Here is a 27,692-nt window from a genome sequence, read left to right on the forward strand (position 1 = left end):
GCCACAAAGTTAGTTAAACTTCGTGCTCAGTTTTTCGCACCAATTTGGTGAAATGATGTAGTTCCCCATAACTTTGACAGTGCTTTCCGGTAAAGATAAAAAAAACTAGAAACCCTCGCTTGTAACAAGTGTCTGCTAGAACGTGAAGTGTGTGTGTGGAAGAATGCAATAATTCCATCATTGCAGTGTATTTGGTGCTTGTCGACTGATAGTATACAGCAAGTTGTTTGTGTGCTGCATTCCCACAAAGGTATTGATGTATCGAAAGATTGATCTACGTAAACATGATGGCAACACAATATAGCCTGCAAAAAGAAATGTGTGGCGGTGCCTGAAAAGAAAAGCTAAGTGGCAACACTGCATGCATTAAGAACAGAAGTCATTCGCCAAAAAATGCAGCAAAAAAGTCACACAACTTCTGTGACAGCCACTAAAGATCATGCCAACCATGCAGACCAAAATGTGCAGAGCAAAAATGTGACTTTCCGTTACTACCTCCCCAGTCTCCCAAAAAGCAGTGACATCTACAGCCATCATGCGTGCCATTCGGTCACTCTATACCGAGCCCAGAAACAAAATGCAAAAAGTTACTTACTGAACTTTCTTACTGTGTCAAAAGAAAGGGAATGAAGAAAGACTGATTCAGTTTAAAAAAATCCATGCACGTCGGGACAAGAGCAAATCAAGTTTGGCGATACAAAGCAACTATATTACAGGGTGTCCCTAAGCAAAAAATGGGTTTTTTTCACCGTAAAAATAAACTGAGTCGATGCACGCTCAGTTTCCGCTCAAATATAGCGCTAGCGATCCGTCTCGGGTGCCAAAGTTTCAGAGCTTGCCGTTATGTTGTTCAAAAGTTATAAGCCATTTTTGAAAATATTCAATGATAAAATGGGACCCATTTTCGATAGTATTAGTGGGCTCCATAGGCCACCACTTCCACACTGAAAATTTTCAAAGATCACTAGTCTAATCAGACAACTGTAATCACAAACTTTGACACCTTGTCTGGACTGCTATCGCTACATTTGGATGTAGATTGAGCGTTCTGCGACGCCTAGTATACTAGTATATTTTTGCGTTGAAAAAAAAATGCTCCAACTTTTTTTCAGACGCACTTTAGAACTGTTTTTTCCGACAACGGGCTGCAATTTCAGACATGCCGAACGAAGTTCTTGCAGCGAATCAGGAAACGAAGCACAGCCATGCTAAACGACAGCACACACGACGACGGCGTCGGCCACATTCGGACAAGCGCAAACATAAAAACGATGGCGTGCCCAATTTACCGCAAATGATCTCGCTTCCATCGGGCGTCGGAATAGGCTCTGAAAATGTATTTCCGCAAACCCCCGGTTAGTTAGCGGCCTTTTTCCGCGTGCCCCAGATCGGTGCCCAAGCCGAAAAATGGCAATTAACTTTAACCGCTCCTCGAATCAACTTAACACCACTCCCGACATCAGTGTCGACCACCGTCCCCTATCAATGTTTCGATTGCACTTTGAATGTTTTACACCGTTGCAGAGACAAAGTTACAATGTCTCGCATCTTGCAAATACCAAAAGTAAAACACATTACATTATATACGTTCTTGAGTCCAGGTTCCAGCCCGTGGCAACCGACCTGCCAGACTGCTACACGGGGCTATTATCATGGGGGTCGGTGTGACCGCTTACGAGAGAATACGCTGTCATTATCCCTTGGGTGCCGTGGAACGTTTCTGATCTGCATATATTTTATGTTCACCGTGTGCTTGACATAATTCTGATAATGTTAAAAGTGACCATTTCTTGTGCACAGCGCATAGATTTGATCTCGTAAATAATGGGAAACCCTTCGGTCTAGTTATGCACAGATGCGTTCCAGGGCCACCCGGGAGACGAATGCCGTCGATCGCAGTCGCAGTGCAGTCAATCGCGGTTAAATGTAAATTTGTGAACCAGCCTTAAAAAAAAACTGAACCCAGGAAAAAAAATTGTTTTCTTTTTTTCTACCTGGTTAGAATTGGCAAACCTCAAAATAAAATGCTTGTCAAAAAAAAAAAAAAAAAAAACAACTTGTGGTGGCTTAGCTTGGCTATGCCAGGATATACGTAGTGTGAGCTTATGTGCACAAAATGAGAGGCGCTATCAAGCAGCTCCGGTGGAGCATCAGACTTGGTTACTGCGCAACGGAGGCGCACAGCTGGGCACGCGGCGGCGCCAGTGTGTCTGCCGCGGCTATGACGTCACTCCTCTGGAATGCGCAGACTGGCGAGGCGGGCGCGGCGGCGGGGCGTGTGGCGGCAGCTTCGCGTGGCTCTCATAATGAGCAGTGCTCATTATGCGAGCCGTGCTCATTATGCAGGGCTCCGCCGCCGCAGTTGCGTGCTCCGCATAATAAGCACGGCTCATTATGAGGGCCATGCTACAAAGAACATTTTTTGCCATATATTTATGTTACAATACAAATTTTTCGATTTGTGGGGGAAACTGAAACTATACCCCTGTGGGATGATGATAGCGTTTCTAGCCAACTAGCGTGCGCACTCTGAGCGCACACAAGTTCGGTAGAGACGCCATTATCATCATGCCACAGGAGTACAGTTTTCGACAAGCATTTATTTATAAATTTGTTCGTCTAACCAGGTAGAAAAAAAAAATCCTAGGCTCAGTGTTTTTCTTAATTGAACCGTAAAAAAGCTTATGCAGAAACATTTCAAAACTCGCTTTGCAATAGCTATATTGGAAGCGTGCGGCACCTTAAGGGGTCTCGCCGCCCTGTCTGGGGAGCTGGTTGGCAGTGCCACCGACGATGGCGTCCGTGTTGCATCGTACGTCAAAGCGCCACCCACCCGGACCTCCTCTAGTGTGTCCGCAGCGTCTCTGCCGCGACTTCCTGTGGCCACGACTTCATGTGGCCGCGTCTCTCTGCCTTGCTCCGAGAGAGAAGGCCTAACAACCTGACATTCGAAAACCTACCTGGTTCCGGCATTAATCTAGACGTGTTTTCACGTCACCCGGGCTCGATCGTGCGTCCTGCAGTTGTGAGTGGCAACGAAAGCAATGTGCCGCCACGCTTTTCCTTTTTCTGCGCTCGAATGTGGCTCCACGAAGCGTTTGCATCTGCGACAATCCGGCATTCATCGGTGCCAGTAATTGATCAAATCTACCGGAGGAGTATTTTTTGCTCCTCTTATTATCAGATTGCTCACCGGCACGCCGAGCAGACGCACCAGGATCGAGAGTATGGGGGCCGGTTCCGCCGGCGCACAGACGAAATCTTGGTTCTCGATTTCCGAGTCTCGCATGAAAGAAGCTGGTGCTGAGTGTGGCCTGAACGTTTTGTATATTAGCGCTGTGCTCGGGTAGGCCTACATTGATTAGAAACTAAGGTTGGCTACCACACAGGACGTATATGCCAGGTCGGCCGCGTTCGACGTAAAACGCTTCTACAACGAGCAAACCGCGGCGCCCCTTTCTTGTCGCACGCTTCCAGTGGACGAAGACCGGGAATATTGGGCTTCAGGAGCAGAATTGCAAGGGGGTCACGTGTGGACTCTGCAGAGAGCGAGTCGTCTGCTTTTCGCGCAGGAGTCGTGGCAACGTCAGACTGATGTTGAGCTCCGATTGGCTTTGTTTAAACGATAGTGGGTAGACCTCATTGAGGTCTACCCACTATTTTTTCAATCGGCCAATAAGAGCTCGGCGTTCCGACATCGCTGCAACCCCCGTGCAAGAAGCGGACGAACTTGTGCCCTGCACAGCGCAAGAAAGGTGTCGGTCTAACAACGAAATAGTGTACACCGGACTCACCCTGAGCACCGAGCATGGTCGCTTTCACGGTGGACAGAATTCTCAGCTGGGTCCCGATGGTGGGGATGCGCTCGCAGACTTGCAGGATGTTCTGGAACAGAACGTGAACGAACAAAATGACTGGGAGCAGATAAAAAGAGCACCAGTACTACTACTAATAGTGCTTTCTTCCCAACTGGTCCACGGTACACTCTGTCCACGGGCTGCACGGGACTGCTGAACGACAAGTAAGCGTAAGGGTAGAGCGCCTGTAAGGTGCAGCGAGCAGACAACCGTGTCGTCCTCTTTCGACAGCGTGTCGTTGCTTGCCGCACCAATCAGGAGATGGCGCCACGAGCACAACCCACGGTTCACTCTGCCGTCGTTGTCCATTGTTGACCACAACGAGGGCTCAAAAATTTGAGATCGCTCAGTGGAGGCAGCGACTTTTACGGCCGAGAGCGATCCCCAGCACTGGAAACACAGTATAGAATGACGGTGATGCAGCACTAATGTAGAATGCACTCCAACTCACAGTCCTCATGCGCTTGTCGGTGCACATGCGTGCCAGCTCCTTTGCGAGACGGGTCACTTCTTCCGATGCCTCGGCAATCTGCTTGGCGCAGGCAATCAGGTCCTTCTTGGTGCCACCCTCGCCCCTGCAAAGGAGTTTCAAAGTTCGAACTTCAGCACTGGGCAGAATCTTTTAATCTACTACTCTTAAAACTTATTCAATCATTGCACTGCCAACGTTTTCTAAGGTTTCAGAAGGGTAGTTTGTCGCTGAGAAAGAGAACTGCAGACTCCCTCGACCTCAAAGAAAAAGCAAACGTCCAACAAAACAATTCTTGCAAGCCGCGACATGCCGCAAAATGAAGATATCCAGAGCATGGACTTTATCCAAAAAGTTGGAAAATGCCCGAGCAATGGGATAAGCGAGAGTGAACCGGTTACCGGACAAGCTGGCTGAGGCGAGCCATCAGGATGGCCATTCTCTTGGCAGCCGCAATGATCTCGTTGTCCTTGCTGGACCACTGCCGAACCTCCTGGTGCAGGCCGTGAGCCGCTATCTGCAAGCCACATGAAAGTGGGTTTTAGAATGGCGCACCCAAAAGCTTAGCATACCTTTTGGCGAAGCAACACGAGCGGACACAACCGGTCAACTACTCTTGTCATATTCCGACATGGAAACAAAGCTAAAATGTTATTCAGGACCAAAAGCTTTTCTTTTTTTCCAGATTACAGCATTTTGTGCATGAAATAAAAGTTGTTACTGTATCTTGGCAGTGCAGCAAGTGTGAGGTGCTTGGGTTTTAGGTTGCATCCGAGAAACGCCATTTTAAAGCTCTCGCATATTGTTTGCCGACATTAGCGCTAAATTTAGCACTAACGTGAGGTAAAATTGGGTGCATTCTAAAACTCGCCAATGTCATACTTGGTGCTGTGCCTGCAAGCATAGTGTTGACATATTCATGCTATGTCCCCGTATAATGTTGCATTCGGTACTGTGTCCGAGTGCTGTTTTGGAGCCAGAAACTATGACAATTTAGGAATTTGTGCTTTGTTCAGGTCATGCCACAAGTGACTGATGTGCTGTGATTAGGGAGAGAGCTTGGGGGAAAGGTGGATGGTCGGAAAAGCGACAGAAATTCATTGCTGTTCAATCGCACAGTAAGCAAAAGTTAGTTTTACTAGGATTTTTTTTTTTCTGCACTGGCTATAGTAAAGCATTTTGACAGCTGACTGCTGACATTCAAAGCACGCCTTAAATAATGCAAAATACTTACGCAACAGCTGGGGAGATATGTTCGACAAATGTTTCTCCTAAATAGAAACAGAAGTGACGATATCGCGTCTGATTGGCTAGTGGCTCAAATGACGAAAGCAGGAACTTTCGTCATTTGAGCCTCTAACCAATCAGACGCGATATCGCCACTTCCGTTTCTTTTTAGGAGAAAAGAAACATTCGTCGAACATTGCCCCCTGGTCGCACATCTGTGGCCACTGTTTAAACAATGGCCGGATACACTGAAACAATGTTTTTGGCCCAGTGATCGCTGCAGCACTTTAATGCAAGAAACACATTTTAACGAAACAGTCTACTGCCAGAAATTGGTCCGTCCATCCGTCCGTTTATCCATCTCCCTCCCACGGCGCATAGATGATGGGGCACATCAACCCAACCGATTCGGTTACCACGGCAACGTCGGCAAAACAATGTACACAAGCATTTACTCGGAAGTGAACCAACATGGTTTACTCGGCCCCCACCAGGAATCTAACCATGGACCCGTTGGTGATGCTCTACATCAACCTCGCTCACTCGCTGCAACACCCTCCCACTCACCATAATGGGTTGGTTGGGCTGCGGCGGCGGGAATCGTTCCTCGAACTCGTCGTCCGTCTCGCAGGGCGGGGGAGGGCGTGGGGGAGCCCGGTCGCCCGATCCGGGGAGGGGCGGCCTCGGCGGAGCATCTTCTGAGGCGCAAGCGCAGTCCGCACGGCGCAAAGCAGCGTTAGCCTTTTCCCCGTTTTTATGTTCTGCTCTCTCCCCTAAGCCAACAGTGCAATGGGAGCTGCACGCTCGGTGGACCAATCGACCAGCTCTCTACGTTTGGGCCAAACATCTGTACCGTATTTACTCGCACAATGAACGCACTCGCGTAATGAACGCACCCCCCAAGTCGGCTCTCAAAATTTCGACTTTTTTTTTTCACTCGCGTAATAAACGCACCCCCAAAATTTTGACCCCCTCCCCCCACGCGCGCGAAATGAACTCATTTTTCTATCCTGGTGCAGCGAGGTCGCGAATGCATGGGCAGTGTGAGCGAACAAAACGCCTTGCAAAAGGCGTAAAAAAAATTCGCAAAGATCCAACGGAAGCAAGAAAAAAAAAAAAAACATGGAGGAAAAAAGTCCACCGAATTAAGAGAAAACAAAAAAGAGCTTTATTTCTTTCCCCCTTTTTTTTTTTTTTTTTGCACAGTGCAGTTTGGTTACGGGGGTCGCCCGCCGCGCGCAAAGGGGTAAGAAAGAGGAGCGGAGAAGCCCTCTAAGCAAACAAAATAGCTTGCGAAAAACGGCAAAAAAAAAAAAAAAATACACCGCGGATCTGAGAAACAAAACAAAAAAAAGCTTTTTTTTTTTTTTTTTTTTTTGCTCAGCGCAGTTTGGTTACAGAGGGTCGAGCGCCGCGCGCAAGGAGATAAGAAAGATAAGCGGAGAGCCCTCGTCTAAGCAACGCCTAAGCAAACAAAACAGCTTGCGAAAAACAAACGGCAAAAAAAGAAAAAAACACCAAGGAACTAAGAGAAAAAAAAAAACTAAAAGTTTTTTTTTTTTTTTTTTTGCACAGCTTAGTTTGGTTACGGGGTCGGGCGCCGCGCGCAAAGAGATAAGAAGTTACTTCGATTTTCCAGGATAAAAGGTCCGTTCATTATGGGAGTAAATACGGACCCAAAAATTTTACTTCGCCTAATGAACGCCCCCCCTAACTTTGCATCGATTTTTCGGAAAAAAAAGTGCGTTCATTCTGCGAGTAAATACGATACACGTTACTGAAATAAAGTAACTCGATACTGTCGCTCATCAGTCACACCAAAAGTAACTACTAATCATGTTACTCTTTCCTGCTATTCAAAAGGAATGGGTTACTTCGGCTTGCATTCGACGCATTATTTTCTCGTCATTCCGAATGTGTAGTTTTTATGAAGCTGTAGCCACTTCCAATATTTATTGTCGTTCATAATTCCTTCCTTTCAACACGCTCGTTCGGAAATAATTGTAGCTATACTGTTCATTTAGGAATCGCTGTGGCTCTTAAAAAGTAACTAGGTCGTTCCTTCTTTACCAAAAAAAAACTAAGTACAAGTAATGCATTATACTCGTAAACGTGTTATGTACAAGTCTGGTTTGGGTATGAACAGAAGCGTGATCGTGTGGCAAAAGACAGCTGTACGACGGGTCCAACAAGCACACAGCTTCCACTGCACTGCCAACTTGGGGGTGAATTGAGTACACCCATCTAGAGGCTTCCCTCCAAATGCCACTTGTGTTGCATTGCAGAAGCCCTGACCCTAGAGATGCCTCGGACACACAATGCCATTGAGAGTAGAGAAATGGAAAGCATAATACGAAGCAATCTGGAGAGTAGCCTCTTTGTGGGTAAGCTCATGCAGCATAAATCGTGATTACTTCGATAGAAGAGTTTTCTTTTGTGCATTTGTTACTAGTAGTGAGTCTATGAGGGGGTACCTTGCTTCAGATAGCCAGGGTTATTGCTCAAAAGGATGACATGTGAAGTCTTAACCTCCTTCGCTCGGTAAAGCAAACAGGCCTGGAGGTTCTTCAAAGGTTTGTCGAATGGAATTGGGAGCGACTTTGGGCTTACAAAGGTGACGCAGCTATTGATGCGAAGTCTGTTTAGTGCTTTTAAGTTGTAAAACCTGGGAAGGTATGAGAAATGAAGAAATAATGCTGAACTCGGGTGGGCCGATGTCAGGAATCATTCAGCAGCTGAAGTTTGGAAGGGGTACCGATAGCGGAAAATATTTATGGCTCAAAAATTGATAGGTTCCTAGCTGGACTGAAATGCAATAAACAAACATGAACAACAACAAAGAAAAGAGCCAAGAAAAATGCACACACAGAAATGCATGCCCACTGCAGTCACAGACGTTTCCAACCCAAAGACAACGGGTTCATGACGGGTCACAAAACAACCCGGATCTTCAAACGTGACAAACGTGTACCTGCCATGCAAACTAGAAAAGCACACTGATTGTCAACATTTGACCATTCCTCCAATGCACACCTCTCCCTACCATGCAAAGGCAAGATCTATCTCCGATACTGTCACCATGCAACTACCAACTTTTTGTGCCACAGTACACGAAAACTTGAGAAAATACTGCAGACTTGCAAGGCTTAGCAACAACATGCATGAGAAGCTCGTAGCACAAACCCAATGAGGTCGGTTGGCACTAAAAATAACGGTTGTGGACAAAGCAGAATAGAATGCAAAAATGCACACAGACCTTGCACAACTTTGCAACTTATTGGCAGTAAAAAAGAGAGAGGCTTTGAGCTCGTCGAAAACCTGACATACAGACAGCCTATCCCTGCCATGGCCAGAAACAAACTACCTGGACGAAGGATGTTAGTCTGTTTCAGACTCTTCCGCCGACTGTACAGCTGTGGCGATGGGAACTACAACACTTGATCATGCATAGTCTGTTGCTCCTGCGATTGCCGATGGCCAGTGGTCCCTAAAATGTGCACATGCACAAAAAAATTCCCCAGACTGAAAAAAAAAAAAAAAAGAAAAGAAAAGAAAAGTTCTTTGTTTTGTTGCCAGGCGGCAGCAACGCAAATGCGTCGACAACATTCCAGTTCTCTTTGTCCACAACCGTAACCGCAACACTGATAAAACAGAAGTCACCGCGTCGCCCATGCACTTTAACACGGAGCGCATGCATCCAAACCGCGCTTTCGTACGAGTCGTCCGAGGGGACCCCGCGGTAGAAACCTCTCCCGTTCCAAGATGCAGACCTCAAAAGTGCAGCCGCGACACACTCTCGCATTCTCCCGTCCGTGCCTCTTCCCCGCAAGAGGAAGGAAGAAGGAAGAGCACTCGAGTCACAAAAGGGAGAGCCCTTCCCCACCTGCGGGATAGACCTGCTCCTGCAATTCCCGAATCATGGACGACTTGTGAAACGGGGCCTCCACTGGCTCTGTGGTGGGCACGGCGTCGTCGCACCGTCAGGGACACCAGACACCTCGCGCCCGTCTTTGTTTACGGTCACCAACGGGACGAGAAAGGCGGTGAGGTCTTTCGGGAAACCCGCCTCCAGGGCGAGGTCTTTGACAATGCTTCGGTATCTTGTGGGCCACATGCGTGCACGTGGGCCGCAACCTTTGTCGAGTTGCTACCGAGCAGCTTTCTTTATTGGTCCCCCAACCCCATCGTCACGTGCCTTTACTGCGTGACAACAAGCAAACTGATTTGATTTGAAAAAGGGCAACAAGCCCGTGCTAGAGGCCAAGCGTCGGAAAGAGACGCCCAGCCGATCTCGTCCCGTCAGTGACCGTACAGCGTGTGTCAATCGTAGAACCAACAGATTGAGTTTGATAGTAATTTCATATTACTCTCCAACATGGCGTAGGAATGTCTATATTGTCTATGCAATGCTGCATAGATGCGGAAAAGGTTTCCGATACCATTGCTGTATACAATCGCATAGAGACACCGACATGATGAGAATGGCAGGCAAGAGCTTCAGTTGGCTCGACTCAGACGCAAGCTTTTTAGCTTCGACACTGCTTCAAACTTGCAAACTCTCGCCGAGTCAGTCAGTCGTGTTAGGTCACACAGTCACTGTACGCCGAGAGGTCGCCGTGCTGCAACCACGTTGTTGTCACTCGAGGGTTGGAATGTTACAAGCGCTGGCGCATACTTAATAATCGAAATGGTGCCACAAGTTGTTACACGTGTTACAGTGATTCTCAAAAAAACGCGAGAAGTCGACATAAAGGACACAAATGTACCACCTGATCAGTTGACAAAGTTTACCACCAGATCATTTATATATAGTTTTAAACATGTCGCCTGCCTGCCAACACGGTCGGAGAATTGAGCGAGAAATGGGATTCCCCAGCTCGGATGGGAGAGCTCTCATACGTGTTCATCTGGTGCTATCGTCTGATGACATGCAAGACAGAGCCCACAACCAGGTTCTCTCACTATGCAGAGTGCAAGTTCGTCTGCTTCTTTTGCACGGGGTTGCGGTGACGTCAGAACACCGAGGTCCGATTGGCTCTGATTGAAGGATAGTGGGTGGACCTCAAAGCAAGCCACCCACTATCCTTCAGTCAGAGTCAATCGGAGCTCGGTGTTCTGACGTCACCACAATTCATGCAAAAGAAGCAAGCAGACAAACTTGTGCACCACATTGTCTCAACTACGTCGATTCGGTCCAAAAAACGGTCTTTCCCCTCGGTTCACATTCTAGCACAGAACAGATTTGCACCAAAAAGCTAGGATGCGAGAACCTTTCTACATGCGTCGGCTCGAAACGACGGCAATGCCGACAGGGCCGAGACGCAACAACGGCAACGACAACGAAGACGACATCGCAGCGAGGGCAACACGCCATGCACAGCTGGTAGTGCTTCTGCAACGGTGACGGCCGGTGGGACTGCCGTTTCCAAAGCACACGACGAGTGTTAGAGGGGGCGGGAAACCAACAAGAATGGGCATGACAACATGTTTGCTACCTCGCTTGGGTGGCTGCTGTTTCTCGGTCTGAGCGAGAGGCTCGATCTTCACGTTAAACATCTCGTTAAAGTCGGGGAGCCTTATCTCCTGCGCCCTCGGTTTTGCTGGAAGACCCAAGGTGGCCGGCCAGAGCAAGAAAAGGGCGTGGGGAGAGAGTGAGAAAATTGAAGACAACAAAAGCAGAACAACAACAACAATGGGAATCGCTCGGTTTTCTATCGTCCAATGCGGACCGAATTTTGCTTTCTCAGGCGTTTCGTATAATAATCCCGACAGAACGGCCACTCGAAAATGTGTCGTATATCGCTAAGACGCGATGCCATTTCCTTGGCTAACGCTCAATTGTTGGCTAAGCAATCTCCTAACCACTAACAGCAATGACACAAAACAGACCTTTGAAAGCTAAAATATTCTGTCAACATTTTATGGAGCTTCCAAGAAAAAGAAAAAGAAATGGACTTCCGCGTTACGGCAGCATCGGTGCAGTTCTGGCCATTTACGAGATCTGTCGACGCTTTTTATTTCAATGCTGGTTGCAGCGGCCTTTCCAAATGTTGTGTGGGAAAGTTGATGCTGAGCGACACAACAATTAATTACAGATGATCGACTAGTAAAGAGACTAAACTCTCTATGCTCGCCTTTATACGCTTATGCAGTCGCAAAAAAATGGTCAAGTTGGCTTAATACGCCGGCAACGAAGCCTAAGCCTCTATTACGACGCATCGGTGAACCACACTGCTGATATCATCACTGCTACTAACTCGGGTTCATAGACAGTTGCACACTGAACTCTCGAAAGCAAGGTGCAACACTGGTCCCGTGAAATGTAGTGAATCGAAAAGGACGGGGCAAAACACTGTTACCGTTGGCCTGGAGTCCCATCAGGTGAGGCAGGAGCTCTTCCTCGGGGGTAACCGTGACGGCCTGACGCACCTGGCCCACCGCATTGATGAGCTGATGTGCGGACAAACGGTCAACCATTAGTTCGATTGATTGACTGATTAATTGATGGGAGGCTCGAGGATTGTTCACACATCTGCGTTCGAATGCGACAGACTGCCTTACGACGGCTTGTAACTACTTAAAGGGTAACTGCAAAGAAAAGAAAGTGTTTTTTAAACAGCCTAATTGGGACAAGCATGTCACAAAACAAATAATCTGCGAAAAAACAAACCTTTTCTAGCAATATTTACGCCACAGGACGTAATTTAGTCGGGGTCACGTCGTCTCCACATTCGAAACTCCCGCTCTTTCGACGCGCGCAGAGTGGCTGTTATACGTCACTCCGTGACGTATAGCAGCCACTCCGTGACGTATAATACCTACTTTGTGGCGCGCAATTTAAAATGGACGAAATAGCCGCAAACTGAAATGAGTCTCGCACAATAAATATTGCTGTAAAAAATTTTGGCGCAAAAATTATTTCGTGACATGCTTGTCCCAATTAGGCTGTTTAAAAATACACTTTTTTTTTTCTTTACAGTTACCCTTTAAGACGAGCGAACTTCACCCTTCCAAAGTTTCCTTTTCTGTTCTTATTCTCTTGCGCTACTGGGCTACTGTATATAGGATGTTTAACCAACTAGCCCAGCAATCGATTTTAACTTATCGTAGCTATCCAAATTATAAAAGACGCTCATTTATAACAACAGACACTTCCGAGAGGCTCGTCAGGCGCTCCAGTCTTCCTCTTTAAGTAAGCTTCGATAAATATATGGGTTATACGAACGGGATACTGAACTGCTAAACAACTTTCTTTTCGCCGAAAGTTTTATCGATTGAGTTTATTTCAGAAAATAATTTTTCACAACCCAATCCTTAAAGGGGCACTGACACATCAAAATCGTAATTTATTTTATTATCCGAAACAATTGAAAATGATGCCGGGACATTACCCTCAAAATTCGAAACTTGGGAATTCAGTATTCGTGAATTAAAAAAACAATTTCCAAATGCCGAATTTGAAGTTCCCGCGCGATCCGCGCCAGTGCAGTGAGTCAAATTTTGCGGTCTCCTGCGACTCGACTTTCTTTCGGACCTCCGCACCACGCTGTGAAGCAAAGCGCCGTTGCTACCGCGACCCGAAGAGAGGAGGAGGTGAGCAGGCGGGATAGAAAGGAGCCGGCGCGGGGAAAAACCGGTTTCTTCCCCGACTCGGCGATAAGCCTCTGCTCGAGCGCCGCCAAGTTTTCCGAGGGAGAACACAAATCCAGGAAGCGACATCACACCGAAATCTGATTTTTGGTATTTCAAAAAGAAAGGCCGTAGTGCGTTCGTCATTACGTTAAAAAACATGTTTTACGATTGCCGTTATTAAATGTTATAGAAATGTCGCCTACAAAGCTTCTAAATTTCCTGATTTTTGACGTCGCCGATCAAAAGAAGCAAGGAGGTAAGCGCAGGAAATATAAACGCCAAAAATAAAAAGGCGCGCGCTTGCGCGAAGAAATTTTTTTTCGCGATGCGGTTTTTTTTGCATGTCTATGACTACAACTTGCATTGTTTTAGACAATAAAAAAGAGTACGACCTCTGGGGCGTCAGTGCCCCTTTAAGACTGAACTCTTACTGGAGCCATCCTACATATCATCACGCAATGATCACATACATAAAGTCGAAATTCCACAGTGCCACACTAATACCTACTACAGATCATTCATACCTCCGTACGTCTGCTGACTAGAATCACCTTTTTACATCCATCGCCACAATCATTAATCCTGTTGATTTTAAAAATGCTGTATTCATACTACTAGAACCTGATTCGTAATTCGAGTGTTCAATGAACTTGTACGTTATAATCCCACCCCCTCTGTAATGCCTTCGGGCCCTGAGGGTACCAATAAATGAAATGAAATGAAACGCGAGATCCGGCAGGGCGAAACTCACCGCCTTGTTGGATTCCCTCCAACGGGTCTGGGCCACTGGATCCGTGATCTTGGTGGCCACCGCCTTGGCGTTCTGGATCATTGGAGTGACCGCTGGAATTATGGAACCATAGAAGTTGGAGCGTTGCCAACAAACCCAGAGGATGTTCGAGGTGCAGGACTGCCTGCCTGGTTTGGATGTTTCTCGTGCCTCAGATTTAATATTTTGCACAAGTTGGGTTCAGTCTTTTTCCCCAAGGGCAAAGTGGTTCTTGCAAAAGTGCTTTAGTCAAGAAAGGTGTTAACAGCATTCTAGGTATGCCTGTACAGTGTGTTCATGGAGCACCTACGAAAAATATTTATAGACTTTACTGTACAGCTCTGCAGCAGTGACCATATGCTTTCTGCTGTGCTATGCTAGAACCTCTCTATTGCAAAGGCCTCTTGTTCACACAGTCTTGCTTCATCATTATCTCACTAATATAGGGATGGGCGAATATTCGGTTATTACGAATAGCCCCCATCTAATTCTGTTCTATTTGGTATTCGCTTCGAATTGAATTTAAGTATTTGACAATATTGAATTATTCGACAATATCGAATGATTTGACCTTTCCAAATACTCTGGCTTGGATTTCCGGCCAGGTGGCGCAAGCTTCCGACCATTTCAACCATTTCGTGCTCCCGAACTCAGTACACTTGAAATTAACAAATTACAGTACTTTTAATACCAAATAAGGGCAAATATAAAACTATAGTTTAAACATATCTCGTGCTATCTGTTGCTTGTAGTATTCAAACTATTCAATATGAAATTATTCGGCCAAAATCACTATTCGCTTTGAATTAATTCGAACCCAAAATCCTCTATTCGCCCACGCCTACACTAATATTATACAACCTTAAAAGCTAATACCTTAAAGCATCATGACTTTGGTCTGCTAAATTCACATTTTTACTACATTGGCCCTTACCACAGCAATTCTGCTCCATAGACACACTTTTCAGAGAAGCAATAAAATTCCAGGGGTGGAACTCATGAAATGTATTTGGGAGCAGCCACGGGAGCAGTTCTAACCGCTGTTTTGGAGCAGGTTGGGAGCAGCTAAAACTACATTCTGGAGCAGGCTAGGAGCAGCTCAGATCAGTTTTCATTGCACTTCTGCTTGTCTCTTAGACGAGCACGGGAGCAATTTCAATAGTGCTTAGCAGCACAGATGAACATGAGTGGTTAGGAACCTAGGTAGATGGGATAACAGTGTAGCAGATGCGAAAACTTGAAACTTCGTGAGCCTTAATGAGAACCAAAAAGCAAGTACCATATATTTCTGAAGATGGTATCCTTGATATTTTCTGGGTGGCTTTCAGCTGCTCAAAATGCAAACCAATACTGCTTATCGCACAACTCACGTGCTCGACATAGTAATTATATGTGCGAACCACGTGACGTGCGCAAGCAATGGACGTGCTGTTGCGTGAAGGAACAGGGACACAAATTTCAAGTTTATCCTATTGTGCAACTCAATATGGGAGCAGCAGACTACGATTAACAGACTCATCGTATTCAAAGCGATTATAAGGAGCAAGGTTAAAGGACGCCGAGCTAATCTACCCCTCGCCTGAGAGCTGCTGGCGGGCAAGGTTTCGGATCGGACCGCGTTTCAGTTATATCAAATCACAATTTATCTTGCCGGAATGCGGTTCCAACTTCCAACGATGAAGTACTAAAAGGAATCTTTTGCTCATTTGTTTTCAACTGCGCTCACGTACGGATCCTGGGCCGCAGAGCCTCAGGCAATCTGCCGCTTAACGACTCGACCTCACCTTGGCCTACTTGCTTAACCGCTGATGGTTGAAGAATAGCAATCCAATCGCAGGTGGTGTAGCGCTTGGAATCCGAACCCCGAGTTTTTCCGCGCGCTTCCGACTCGGAATACACACGGAGAATAAGCAGAACAAAGGATTGCCAGGCCGACCAAGCTAAACGCGCTCATTGTTACCAATCGAGTCCATAGAAACCGAAACCAAGACAAAATACAATTTGTTTGGCGCACGTTGTGCGATTTGATGCATAATGGCGCAAGGTATTGGCTGTGGCGCAGTTTCCGCAAAATGGCGCAGCATGGCGCAGACAAATGCGTCTGGCGCAAAATGGCGCAAATGGCGCAGCCGTTCCACCCCTGAAATTCTCTAGCGAGCTTTTCTTGCGGCCCAGTCTTCTCGCATTGTGAACAGCCAGAAAACTGAGCTTGGTCCATTTGTCCGAAGTACCAGATCAACCGAACATACTTCGAAGTAACAAACATTCCAGATATACTCAAAATTGCAGGAAACATTGTCCGTCCTCCGGAAATGTCGAAACGGTCCGAGACGAGCTTCCCGACACCGCATCCAAAACTTGGGAAGTTACGTTTTCAAATAACGGCTATCGCCAAATGCACCTGCCCTGCACCGAGCACCAAAACGGTGGCACCCACGAGATGATCGAGGAATGGAGCGCCGATGAACGTAGCTCGTCTGGCGACTCCAGGGAGCACTACTCACTTCCCTGGAGGGTGTCGGCGGCCTGGTTGACTCGCCCGATGAAGATGGGGTCCTCGGAGTTGTCCGACTCCTGCTTGGCCACCATGAGCACCCGGTTGGAGAGGCGGGCAATGCTCGACGTGTTGTCCACCATCTGTTGGGGCAGCTGGCGCGCCATGGCGTCCTCGCACATCTCCGTGTGCCGCAGGATCGTGTCCTCTGGAACGCCGCGCATCCCACGAATAGGCAAAACAACTTAGTTTTTGTGACATAGCATATGCTTCATTCTTCGATTGCCGGGTTTTCTTCCCGCGTGTCGAACAGTCCCATGCAGAAAAGCTGTTGCGTGCTTTACGAAGTATATTTATTGGAAAGACACTGATCTATGGGCTCGAGGTTAACTAACGTCTGCACGCCTGCGACCTAGGATATTTTCCTCTAATCTTTTCGACGCGGGTACTATGCAAAGAGGCGCCCCGGCCTTGCAACCTGGGGTCACTCTTTCTGAAAGGCCTCAAATCACTTATTTTTTATTTGGAACTGGGACTTCGTTATTTAGTTTATTAATAAATTAGTTTATTACTACTAGTTTCTAGATCTCGGTGTTCGCCGTAAAATGCGAGGTTGAGCGACATAGAATTCGCCCTTCTGGAACAACGAGGGAACAAGCCGAGACAAAGGTCCCCAAACATAACTTTCCACATGCCGTCGACAGGTGTTACCACGAGACAAACATTGCCCAACATGTAAAAATAAAGTCAACAGCCCCTTTTGGGAGAGAAAATCGAAACTGAAACCTGCATGGGAGTGCTAAATTTCGAGTCGCTGATCTCCCTCAAAATTGGTTCAACACATTTAATTGACACATCTGAGCTAGCAACCAAGATTACAAGTCACAATAAGCTTCTTTAAGAAAGTTATATTGAAGTTTTATATTTCGTCCCAGAGGCTCTACCGGTAACACTGAAAGCATGACATCAACCGTCATCATATGGGGGCAGTACAGCTTCCTCTTGACGGGTCACAAGAAGTTCTATGGTGTGTAATAAATCCCGGAAAAGCTCGCACCAGCAAAAGAAAAAAAAGTGCGTAAAATGCTGTATATTTTAGACTGCCTGCTCGACTGGCAAGTTATACGTGTGATGTAATACCCCACTGGAGAGTGCGGGACAATTTTAAAGTTTGTCTGGACATAACTTTTGTTTGCCGTTTTCCTTAGAGCGCTAGACTCGTTTTAGTTCACAGCTTCCAAACGCGCGCACCAAAAGACGCCGAGGCAAGCCATGGGCAGCGTTCACCTCCGCGTTGCAAAATCACGTGCAAGAGAGAAGTGGAAAGGTGGAGCATTGAGGCGCGCTGAAGAGAGGTAAGGAGAGGAGAGGTAGCCAATGAGAACGCAGTGCTTGGCGTAAACATCTGGTGACGTTATGTACCCATTTTTGGCACGCGCTCATTCGAAAGCTGTAAACTAAAACAAGTTAGCATTGCAAATAATTTTACAAAAAATATTTTTTTGCGGAAAATTTATTTATTAATATTTGGAACTTGTCCAAATTGTTTAAAACAATTTCTTTTTCCCCTTTTCAGTGTTTTTTTAAGGTTTAGAATATCCCCAAGGAAGGCGTGACATGATGCCAGGAAAAACCGTCATGTGCCCCACTACTAACTAGTCCAATCTATTCACGCGCTTGTCTTGTTCTTGTCACGATAAACTGAGGTTTCTTGTAACGTACAACTAGCAAACACAACTGGAACTTACAAAAAGGCACATAAAATTGGCTGGAGGAACGAACAATCGGAGAGTTATTGTTGTATACCTTCTCGGTGACAACTTTATCTAGTCCAATGTAACCCGTGCCTCTTCGCGACTTTATGACGTTCCTAGATGAACTTGAAAAAATGTTTCAAAATTCGCTCGCTCCAGAGAAATATTTTTCGTTGGAAGCCCCTTTCAAAAATATGTGTCTAACGAGTCTCCGTTAACTACTGAAATTTCTTTCCCCACTCCAGTCGACTAAAGGCAAGAAACAAAAAGTGAAAAACCGAGGTCATCTTACCGGTAACCTTGACGAAGCTTGCCGTGTCGGTGGCTTCGTCGGCCAGGTTTCGCATGTGCATCATGCTCTCCGAGTACTGCTTGTGCAGATTCTCGAAATGTTCATCCGCGGCCTGCGCAATGAAGCAGTGTTACTAAAGTAAACTCCACAGAACGAGCTATTCTCAGGTTCCACCAAACGTTACATTTTAACATAAAAATACGACAAAAGCCGAGAGCTTTTGGCGTCCCTTACGACAAAAGGCCGATCAACTCTGCAACCAATCAACTGCAAGTAACATGTCGTGCAACCTATCCTTGTTAGTGCCATTTGCTACACTTCGGAGCAGAAGGCAGCAAACCATTGCAACGAAAGTACGAAGACTTTTCTGGCACCACTTTTAATAGTATAAATTTACTGTAGTGCAGTTTAATGGCGGCAAATGGTACTATACTATGCAGTAGTTGTACTAGGCTGAGAAAAAAATACCAGACCTGAAGTGACCTCGCAAAAACCATACATCCATTTGGGGTTTTCTTTTAAAGGCCGCCATCGCAGTGCAAACCTTATCCATGGCACATTCGAATCGTAACAACAGGAGTAAACATGCGCTGAAGCCTGGAAAGGCCCACTGCACACGGCCTCCAACAGTCGCACATAATCTCAAATGTGGTGGTTAGGCTATGAGAACCAATGTCGCTACAGCACGAGCACTGACCTTGTTGTCGGGGTAGGTCATTCGGATGCGACCTGCATTCACCAGCTGTGGTGTAAGGCTCTCCACCTGGAAAAAATAAAGAAAAGTGCAACCCATTCAAAGGACACTCCGTCATGCTGCACGTTTTTGTCGAACTGCCGATATTATTATAATTATTAGCTACTTTTCTTCGTGCTTTCGGATGACAAACCAGGTGTTTTCAAAATGCATGAGGCCATTATTTGCTCTATAATGCTTAAACAATTGCTAGATTTTCTTAATAACCTGCTTCCTCCTGTTTCTCTAAGTGTCAAAACGCGTTTGAAACCCTCGCCCGCTAAAACAGAAAAAAGAAGTGTCCCCACACACACAATGCATTTACAGTAAGTAGATTTGCCTCGATTCGCCGAGTTGCCAACTAAGAAATCTCTGCGCGTTTTACTGTATATTTTTAAGCACAAAGCTGGCGATATGGTATTTTTGTCCGAAACTTATGGCTAGCAGAGGTCTGCCAAATGCAGACTTGTAGGGTACTCATTTCGCACGTGCATAAGCGATTTTTCGTTGGCATTCAGCTGGGTTCAATCCCCACCCCTGCCCGTTTCGATCAGGATGAGCATCGTACCGGCGTGCGGTCGCGTATCCCTACTGCATGATGCACGTTAAAGACTCCAGGCTGGCGGTTGTACTGCACAGGCTAAATTCCTCATCTACAGCAAGTGACTCGTCGCAACTTTGAAATGGCTGACCAACTACACGTTGTCTAAATATCCACACAACCCCAATTATTATTTATATTCGTTGGCATTGTCTTTAAGGTCAGTAAAACGCAGAAGTAAGCCGATGGCTCGGTTGACGACGGAACTCGAAAAGTACAGGCGGGGATGTATCTGACTCTTAAGCCCATGCTTTACTTCGTTTCCTTCCTCTCCGGAGCCACCCGGTGGCGTCTGCTGAGGCCGTTTTTTCTGCCAACGAGCCGACCTCTCGAGTGCCGGCTCTTCCAGAGTCCAAACAAATATCTCCATGAATAATAAAAATTTTTTCCTGGCCGATGCTCAGTCACATTCCCAACTACAGTGTAGACCGCATATAATGTATGTCTCGGGAGTCGCGAAAATCCGCACTATAAGCGGTACCGCGCTATAACCAAAACATCAATTTATCAGGCCAAAATACATGCCATGAGACAACTTACCTTTGTAAAAGAATTTATTTTATGTTAGATGAAAAATAAAGCTTAGTTTGAGGAATGTCTTTATTTCACCAGACCAGTACACTTCTCTCTCAAGTGTGTCACACATTTTGAAAGAAATGAGCGACTTTTGCCTGGCACAGCCTTTTAACGGCGTCGCGGGTTGCGGACGGACGTTGCGAGCGTTCAGGATTGCTAACCCTAATCACTCTTCTCCGGCGACGAAAACGCGCGAAAATTCGCATCCTTTATACGGTACGCGCCAATAATACCTTCAACTTGAGCACAGGCATGAAATGCTCCAAATAAGAAATCCGGGCAATGTTCGAAAACAGAAATGCTTAGAAAGCACCACTTTAGTCGAAGTAAACAAACACGACGACACTGGCGTTTCTGCCGTCTTGAGAGTGCCGCCACAACATTGCCGCATGAGTAGGTGGATCTTCCATTCTAGTACGTGCTGGGTTATCATAGTGACACACAACGAAAATTCACAGTCGAGGATAGCGCTTTTACGCGGAACGATAAGCTTCCGTCTAAGTCGACGTTCACAACCGACGCCATGTTTGCGGATAGAAGCAGCCAGCCCGTGACCGGCATGCAACGCGCGCGAACACTTCTCCTCGACCTGCGATTGGTTTGTTGTCGCGGTTGTTTCCAACCGCCGCAGCGGAGGGACGCACGCATGTGAACGACACGTGCATGCGTCCCTTCGTCGCTATGGCAACTAAAGCCTCTCTCTCCGCTTCTCCCCTCTGCTTCGAACAACCTCCTTGCCCCGCGAGTGCCGCTTGCGGCTCGCGCCGTTATTTAGCGCCGCACAGGGAAGCGTGCTCGCTGTGCCGGTCAGTCGGCACGGCCGCCGGGCTGTTCCAGAAACCGCACTATAACCGGTATTTCCCTTCGCGTGCCTGCATTTTAAGCGGTATGTAAATACATAAAGTTCTATGGGAGGCGAACTGGTGGTTTAAAAAAGCCGCGTTATACCCAGTCCTGCACTATAAGCGGTTACGTTGTAAGTGGTCTATACTGTACTCTAGCCAATACGGTCAATTGCAACACAAAAGAACTCGAGCAAAGTGGGAAACGCCGTTCCTCCACATCGAAAGACATGGTGGACATGGGACAAAGCAGACAAAGGTCGCCGACATCCCTACGGTAACGTCAAAGAGAAGAGGTGGAAGGTTGCCAGACCTGGGCTGCCGACGAAAGGAGTGCCTCGGCGAGCTTCTTGTTGGAAGCACCGCCGAGCGCGACGTTGCGTGCCGTGCGCGCCGCCTTCTGCGAGAACTCTGTCAGGTTGCGGGCCTTGTCTTGGAAGTTGGCTTCCCTGTTGGGCGTCCCTGCCACAAACACAGCAACTTGACGAGAGCGAAGTGGAGATGCAATTCTAAAGACCGGACATCGTTTTTCAAAGCATCCGACGTCTATAAACGGCACAGAGAGGCTCCAGAGAACTCCCATCAAAGTTTGCTCAGTTTGCTCTACCCCAGTTCATTTGGAAGCTAACTTTTAATGTTCCAAAACCTTTTTTTTTTCTAATTAGCATAAATTGATTTTAATTTTATTTATAATTTGCCATCTCCCTATTGCTCACCCCTCCCGTTCCTCACCGAGTTACAGCAGCTTATCTTTCGAGCCCAGACAAGCGGCTAGATCTAAGACGGCCAAACACACCTTCTGGAGCGTGAACGGCTTCGGTGAACAGTTTCAGCGGAGTGGTGATGTCGATGAAGTCCTCCACCACCTGCAGGAATGGATGAGCATAAGAAATGACATATGACACAAAAGCACATTGTGCCTCTAAGAAAGTCGGTATCTCATGTTAGTCTGTTAAAGGTTAAGAATGGCAGTACATGTTCCTCCCACAAAGCCCTCCACTCTTTCCGCTTGAGCAGAGCAGACGATGGACAGGAAGCAAGCGGAGAGGAAGAAATGACGAGCGCCCATCACTACTATGCGGCCCACAGATTCCAGTGGAACAACAACTCGACCCAACTTCTTTCCGTAATTTAATTACACGCATGCTTTGTTTGTGTAAGGACGCATGCTTTGTTCGTTCTAGCCGACACTGAAGTTTGCACAAAAACAGAGGTGTACGAATGACACGTTTTTGACAGCTCGTGGAGATCATTTTAGCTTATCTGCGAGTGAGGAACGAACGTTAATCTATCAGACGGGCAAAAGAAAAACAAAGAAAGAAAGAAGATGAGAGAGGCGCTTACTCTGTTGACGAGGGCCTTCTGAATTTTGTTCTTCAGTTCCAGCAGCTTGGACGAGATGAGGCGCGCCGTCTGTTGAGCCTCGGGCGAATTTCCCTGGACACCAAAAGAAATCCCGCCGATTTTGAAACCAAGAATGGAATTGCGCAAAATTTGAAACTAACACCCACTCACAGTGACAGAGTAAGTGGGGAAAAATGTGTGATGGGCCATCTTTGAGACGAGACGACAACATTTGATATAAAGATGAACAATAAACAAGCGGGCACACAATACAAACTTGCATCATACGAGAACCGATACACAGGTTACAAAATTTATACCATGTGAATTTAGACTTATCCTAGCTTAAAAGCCACTGTAAAGACAATACTACAGAATACGTTTGGTCAAGAAAGATGCTACTAGGTACCTAAAGTGGCAAGCGGCATCAGCATACCATGCAAGTTCAATTTCCCTCACCTGCCCACGCCTGCAGAGGTCCTTAAGTTTCCTGGTGAGCGAGTCGATCTCGTTGCACAGCTGGACGATCTCGGCTCGCTGCGGCATCGGGCAGCTCTCGGCGGTGCGCCTGCCTTCCTCCACAGTTAGCTGAATGGCGTGCTCCCCTGGCAATGCAGCAGTGAAAGAAAGGCAGCGACTCATTAAGGACACCTCATTCATGCATCCCCAAACAGAAACTGCATCCCACTTAGCAACTGCATCCCATTCAGCGACTGTACCCTATTCAGTAATTGGATATTGCTGAGCGATTGTATCCCGTTTAGGAAGTGTGTCCCATTCAACACTTGTATCCTAGGCAGCAATTGTATACCATTTAGCAAGTGCATCTCATTTGGTTATTGTATTATGTTACAACATATTTCATTCAGCAAAAGTATCCTATGCAGATATTTTGTCCAGTTCAGCAAAATCACCTCGTTTAGGAAGGGCATCCCATTCAGTGATTATTCGGTGATTGTATCCCATTCAGCAATCGCATCTAATTCAGTGATTGCATCCTGTTCAGCAATTGTATCTCATTCATCAAATGTATCCTATTCAGCAAGTACAGATATCATTCAGCAACTAAATCCTGTCCAGCAATTGTGTACCATTCAGCAAGTGTATCCCATTCAGCAAATGCATTGCACGCACTCAGCAAGCATACCCCAGCATATCCCATTCAAGAAGCATATTTTGCTCAGCAAGCGCAGCCTGCTGAGTGGGACACGAGCAGAGGCAAGTTGCAAGAGCTGCACCCACCGAGTCCGCGGTCGGACAGTCCGGGGTTGACAAGCCACTTGAGCGCCTGCTCCACGCGCCCGCCGACCGTGTGGGCGAGCTGCTGAATGCCACTGCGCTCCACGTTGGTGATGGCCTGACTCAGCAACTGGTTCAGCTCGCGCAGCCTCAGCCCCACCCCACGAGCCAGAGACTGTGCCTGGGGTGAGGTGCCCTGCAGAAATGAACAGAACGATGCCACATGCTTCAAGACTGAATGGAGCACCATATTTTCTGGTCTATCAGCTAAACCGCTGTGTAAGTTGTGCCACCATATAAATTGCCTTTTTCGTGAAAAAGTTGCAGCCGCAAACCAAAGGCCTATACTGCCGTGCCTTCAACAGTCCCCAACCGCTAGAAGAGCATGCCGTCAGCAGGCGCTCTGCCATTCCTCCTTTGTAATAAATATCAATGCAACCTGCAACTTGCACAGTTAAGGTCCATACTTCTAAAAGAATGCATAAAGTTGCCCCATTGTATAAGATGCACCGATAGAAATGTATGAAAATTTCGGACTCGCACACTGGACGATGTGGTAGTCTCGACAGAAGTTGTGTGAAAACATCTTGGCCATTTGGTCCATCACACTTTGCAATGAAAGGTTTTCCATTTCAGACGCACAGGTCACAATGCTGCCTTACGCCTTCTAAACACAGCCACACCTCCTGAGTAGTCCTTGACATGTCTCATTGGTGCAAAAACTTTTGTTCAAAAAAAAAAAAGCTTTATGAAGGGCATTTAGCTGGCACGCCCCAGCGGAGAACTGAGAATTCATTCTGTTCACCTCGAGATTTTTTGACGTGCAACCGAAAGCTCAGTTACAATGGTGCCTCCCCCGCAGAAATCTCCGTTGGCACCTTGGTCGGGATTCGAACCCACCATTTGGGAATCCATAGGCATGTGCTTTGCTTCGGGACTGCCACCAGGTCGGCCCAACTGGTGCTCGAATTTTCTAATCGGTCCACGGACAGGGAAGTGACGGGCTCGCAACAAAAATGCGAAACGCACAGACTTGCTCCACCAGGGACAGGTGGGCAAACGCCTAACTGCAAGTGCACCGCTACCCCCGCTTGCAGGCAGCCCAAAAGTACATCCGTTCACAGTTTTGCCCCACTTTTGGTTGCGTCAGTTTCGCGAATTTACCCCCCTGTCGAAGCCCAAGACACTTTAACATCAAAACACGCTCCGTCCCACCTTACGATGAACCGCAGAAAGCGCAACGAACTGCCTCGGCCAATCCAACGCCGTGCGAGTATCGCGCAGTCTTCGGGAGGAAGGCGGCGACGCGTCAGGTGCCCTGTCACGCAACTTGTTCGCAGCATCGGGTTGGCCGGGACGGCTCGCGGTGTCAAATCCGGTCCGTTTTGAGGTGAAACGAAACGCGACGGGCGGTCGTCCTCATGTTCTCCCACGTACCTTGCCCTCCTGCCGCAGCTCGCACAGGGCGTTGGTCATGGACTCCAGGTCCCCACAGAGCTTGCGGATGGCGTCGGCGTCGGCGGGCAGCGACCGGTCCGCTACGCGCTTGGCATACTCCAGGATGTGTCGCACCGACTTCTCGCCAACACCTCCGGTCACCGCCGTTGGATCCTCCAGCCAGTCGTGTGCCGACTGCAGCTTTCCCGCTATTGCGTTCTGCATGTTCCAAAAAGGGCCCTCTTCGTCGGATGTTGTGGAGTGCCACAATATTTTATAACGCAAAATCTGTTATGAGGTTGGGTTTCACGAAAAAAGCAACACGTTGCGCTCGATTGACACGCAGGTAAATACAATATAGTGGAATCTCAATAATTCAGACTAAACATGCAGGTCCCGTCCTATGTGTTTCTAAAAAGGAAGCTCCCGGTAATTCAAACTTTGCATTATTCAAATAAAGTTTTGGTACCCCTCGGGTTCAAATTGGGAAGCTTTCGGAGTTTATTTCTCGTGAAATTTGGAGGGCATTTTTCCGAGTTGATTTTTTGAGTTTACTGATGACAGATTCCCGATTCACCCAAATTCAAAGTTTCATTTTGCTGTGAGCCCAATTTTTTTCTTTTTTAATTCAATATAAAATTAAGTATTATCCGGACACAAAACTGCCCTAAATTCGAAGGAACAAACCTGTATCGAATGATATTTTTTCCAGATCGATTGGGCATTTTCGCCCTTGCCATTGATAATACTATCTGTCCCACAACAAAACTTGCAGACAACTGTAGCTTTAATAAACGTCAAATACTTTAAAATTGCTAAAATCATTGATGTTGTCTCTGGAAAGCTCATTTCCTCCCCATCTCATTCCACCACTCCACCCTGCGGCTGCGCAGAGAGGAGTTGTTGGAGTGGTGAGGTAGAACATTTAGTTACCCCCCTCCCTCTCATGATTATAGATTTCACATGTTATAAAAATGCAAAGACACCTTCACCTAAGAAGTTCAAACTGAGAACTAGAACAATGGCATGACGAGAAATTAGGATGACCCGTTGCCATGAACGAAACTTGACAAGATAAACGGTGAGCCCCTAGTCAGAAGTGCAAGGTTTGAAAGGAGACCGAAGAGGACTTTCCTCAGGGCCACTGACCCCTTGCTCTGACCAAGCTTATTTCTAGAATACTGTATACATTTTGTTTTTTTCTGACATCGTAGCATCGAAATTTTTAGTTTTTTTGATAAATCCAAATAAACAAAAAGCTTACCGGCGAGTATTTTTCAGACTGACATACCTAATTACGCGTGAGTGTGAGACGTCTTTTTCTATCTCTCACACATGCACACATGCACACACGTGCACACACACACACAGAGACAGACAGACATAAGAGACAGACAGAGCATGTGCCCAGCCTGTTCTGAACGCAGTCTGCGAGTCTGTCTCTTAGATATGATCAAGACATGCTTCAATTTCTTCCAGGTTTTTAAGGCGCATAACGGGAAGGCGATCCGCCGACCCTGAAAAGCTCACCTGTGCCTTCTTCATGACAGTGAGGTTGTCGGCGTCCCACTCTTCCTCGTCATAGGTGGTCAGCTGCAGGACACGGACAATCTCGTTGATCTCTTCCGTCATTCGGAGGGCCAGGTAGTTGCGGTTTTCCGCAGCCTCCTCCACACCCTTGCCCGCTGAAGACAGGCCAAAAGAAGGAATTCAAGTCTACTACAGTCAGAGGCAGACTTAGCATCGTGCCGCCCTAGGCAGCTTTTAAAAGGATTGTCTGGTGATATCAAGAAGATGCGCTGCTCAAATCCAAATGCAATCCAGTCAAACCTTCGCTGCGAGTGCCTTCAAGAGGCTTTTAGGAGCAGACGCCGTCGGTTGGGTACCGCTCAACCATGCTCCGCCGTAAACGAACCGGCTCGTCCCACGAAAAGGGCCGATGACTTACACTGTGCCAGGATCTGGACAAAGATCTTCATGCTGCAGATGAGGATGGGTGCCAAGACCTTGACCGAGTCCAGGCAGCGCACCAGGATCTCTCGGTGCACCTGGTGCGTCAGCTCCTTCTCGCGGGCGTCCACGTCCCGCGAAACCTTTGTCAGGCAAGGGCTCATGTCCTGCGTGCCAATCAATCGACCAATTGTAGCTTCGAAAAGAACCCTAAAAACTGGTTACACAGTTTCGTTCTCCGTTGATCGACGGAGCTACATCCACCTATGACGCCTCACGATGAGACAACAAACCGGCGTCGTCTATCGGGTTGGAGCGTGTGAATATTAAATTTTTCGAATAGCGGTTTTGAATGATCCGCTATTAGGTATCCACTTCGAAAGAAACTGCGATGTTCATACTTTTCGAAGTGTTGATCGCAGAGTTGGCCCCATAAATGCACTCCTTGCCGAGCCCCGGTGCACTGCAGAAAAGCA

General features: G+C 47.1%; 1 protein-coding gene across 1 annotated transcript in view; it reads right to left on the reverse strand.

Moving 5' to 3' along the window:
- LOC8036371 (vinculin) overlaps positions 1 to 27,692 on the reverse strand; it is a 38,012-nt gene that overhangs the window by 3,448 nt on the left and 6,872 nt on the right. Inside the window, exons 5-24 of the mRNA XM_042289476.1 lie at positions 27,215 to 27,383; positions 26,797 to 26,951; positions 25,267 to 25,485; positions 23,833 to 24,025; positions 23,050 to 23,195; positions 22,591 to 22,683; positions 22,043 to 22,112; positions 21,560 to 21,708; positions 19,192 to 19,257; positions 18,495 to 18,606; positions 16,459 to 16,656; positions 13,937 to 14,028; positions 11,913 to 12,003; positions 11,049 to 11,153; positions 9,437 to 9,505; positions 6,121 to 6,248; positions 4,728 to 4,843; positions 4,309 to 4,432; positions 3,795 to 3,885; positions 1,290 to 1,328 (exon numbers count right to left, since the gene is read on the reverse strand). Of these exons, the coding sequence (XP_042145410.1) occupies positions 1,290 to 1,328; positions 3,795 to 3,885; positions 4,309 to 4,432; positions 4,728 to 4,843; positions 6,121 to 6,248; positions 9,437 to 9,505; positions 11,049 to 11,153; positions 11,913 to 12,003; positions 13,937 to 14,028; positions 16,459 to 16,656; positions 18,495 to 18,606; positions 19,192 to 19,257; positions 21,560 to 21,708; positions 22,043 to 22,112; positions 22,591 to 22,683; positions 23,050 to 23,195; positions 23,833 to 24,025; positions 25,267 to 25,485; positions 26,797 to 26,951; positions 27,215 to 27,383 (2,425 nt within the window). The remainder of the gene's footprint in view (positions 1 to 1,289; positions 1,329 to 3,794; positions 3,886 to 4,308; positions 4,433 to 4,727; positions 4,844 to 6,120; positions 6,249 to 9,436; positions 9,506 to 11,048; positions 11,154 to 11,912; positions 12,004 to 13,936; positions 14,029 to 16,458; positions 16,657 to 18,494; positions 18,607 to 19,191; positions 19,258 to 21,559; positions 21,709 to 22,042; positions 22,113 to 22,590; positions 22,684 to 23,049; positions 23,196 to 23,832; positions 24,026 to 25,266; positions 25,486 to 26,796; positions 26,952 to 27,214; positions 27,384 to 27,692) is intronic.

The sequence above is a fragment of the Ixodes scapularis genome, unplaced genomic scaffold (genome assembly GCF_016920785.2).
Source record: "Ixodes scapularis isolate PalLabHiFi unplaced genomic scaffold, ASM1692078v2 PGA_scaffold12__126_contigs__length_90152505, whole genome shotgun sequence".
NCBI classification, from domain to species: domain Eukaryota; kingdom Metazoa; phylum Arthropoda; class Arachnida; order Ixodida; family Ixodidae; genus Ixodes; species Ixodes scapularis.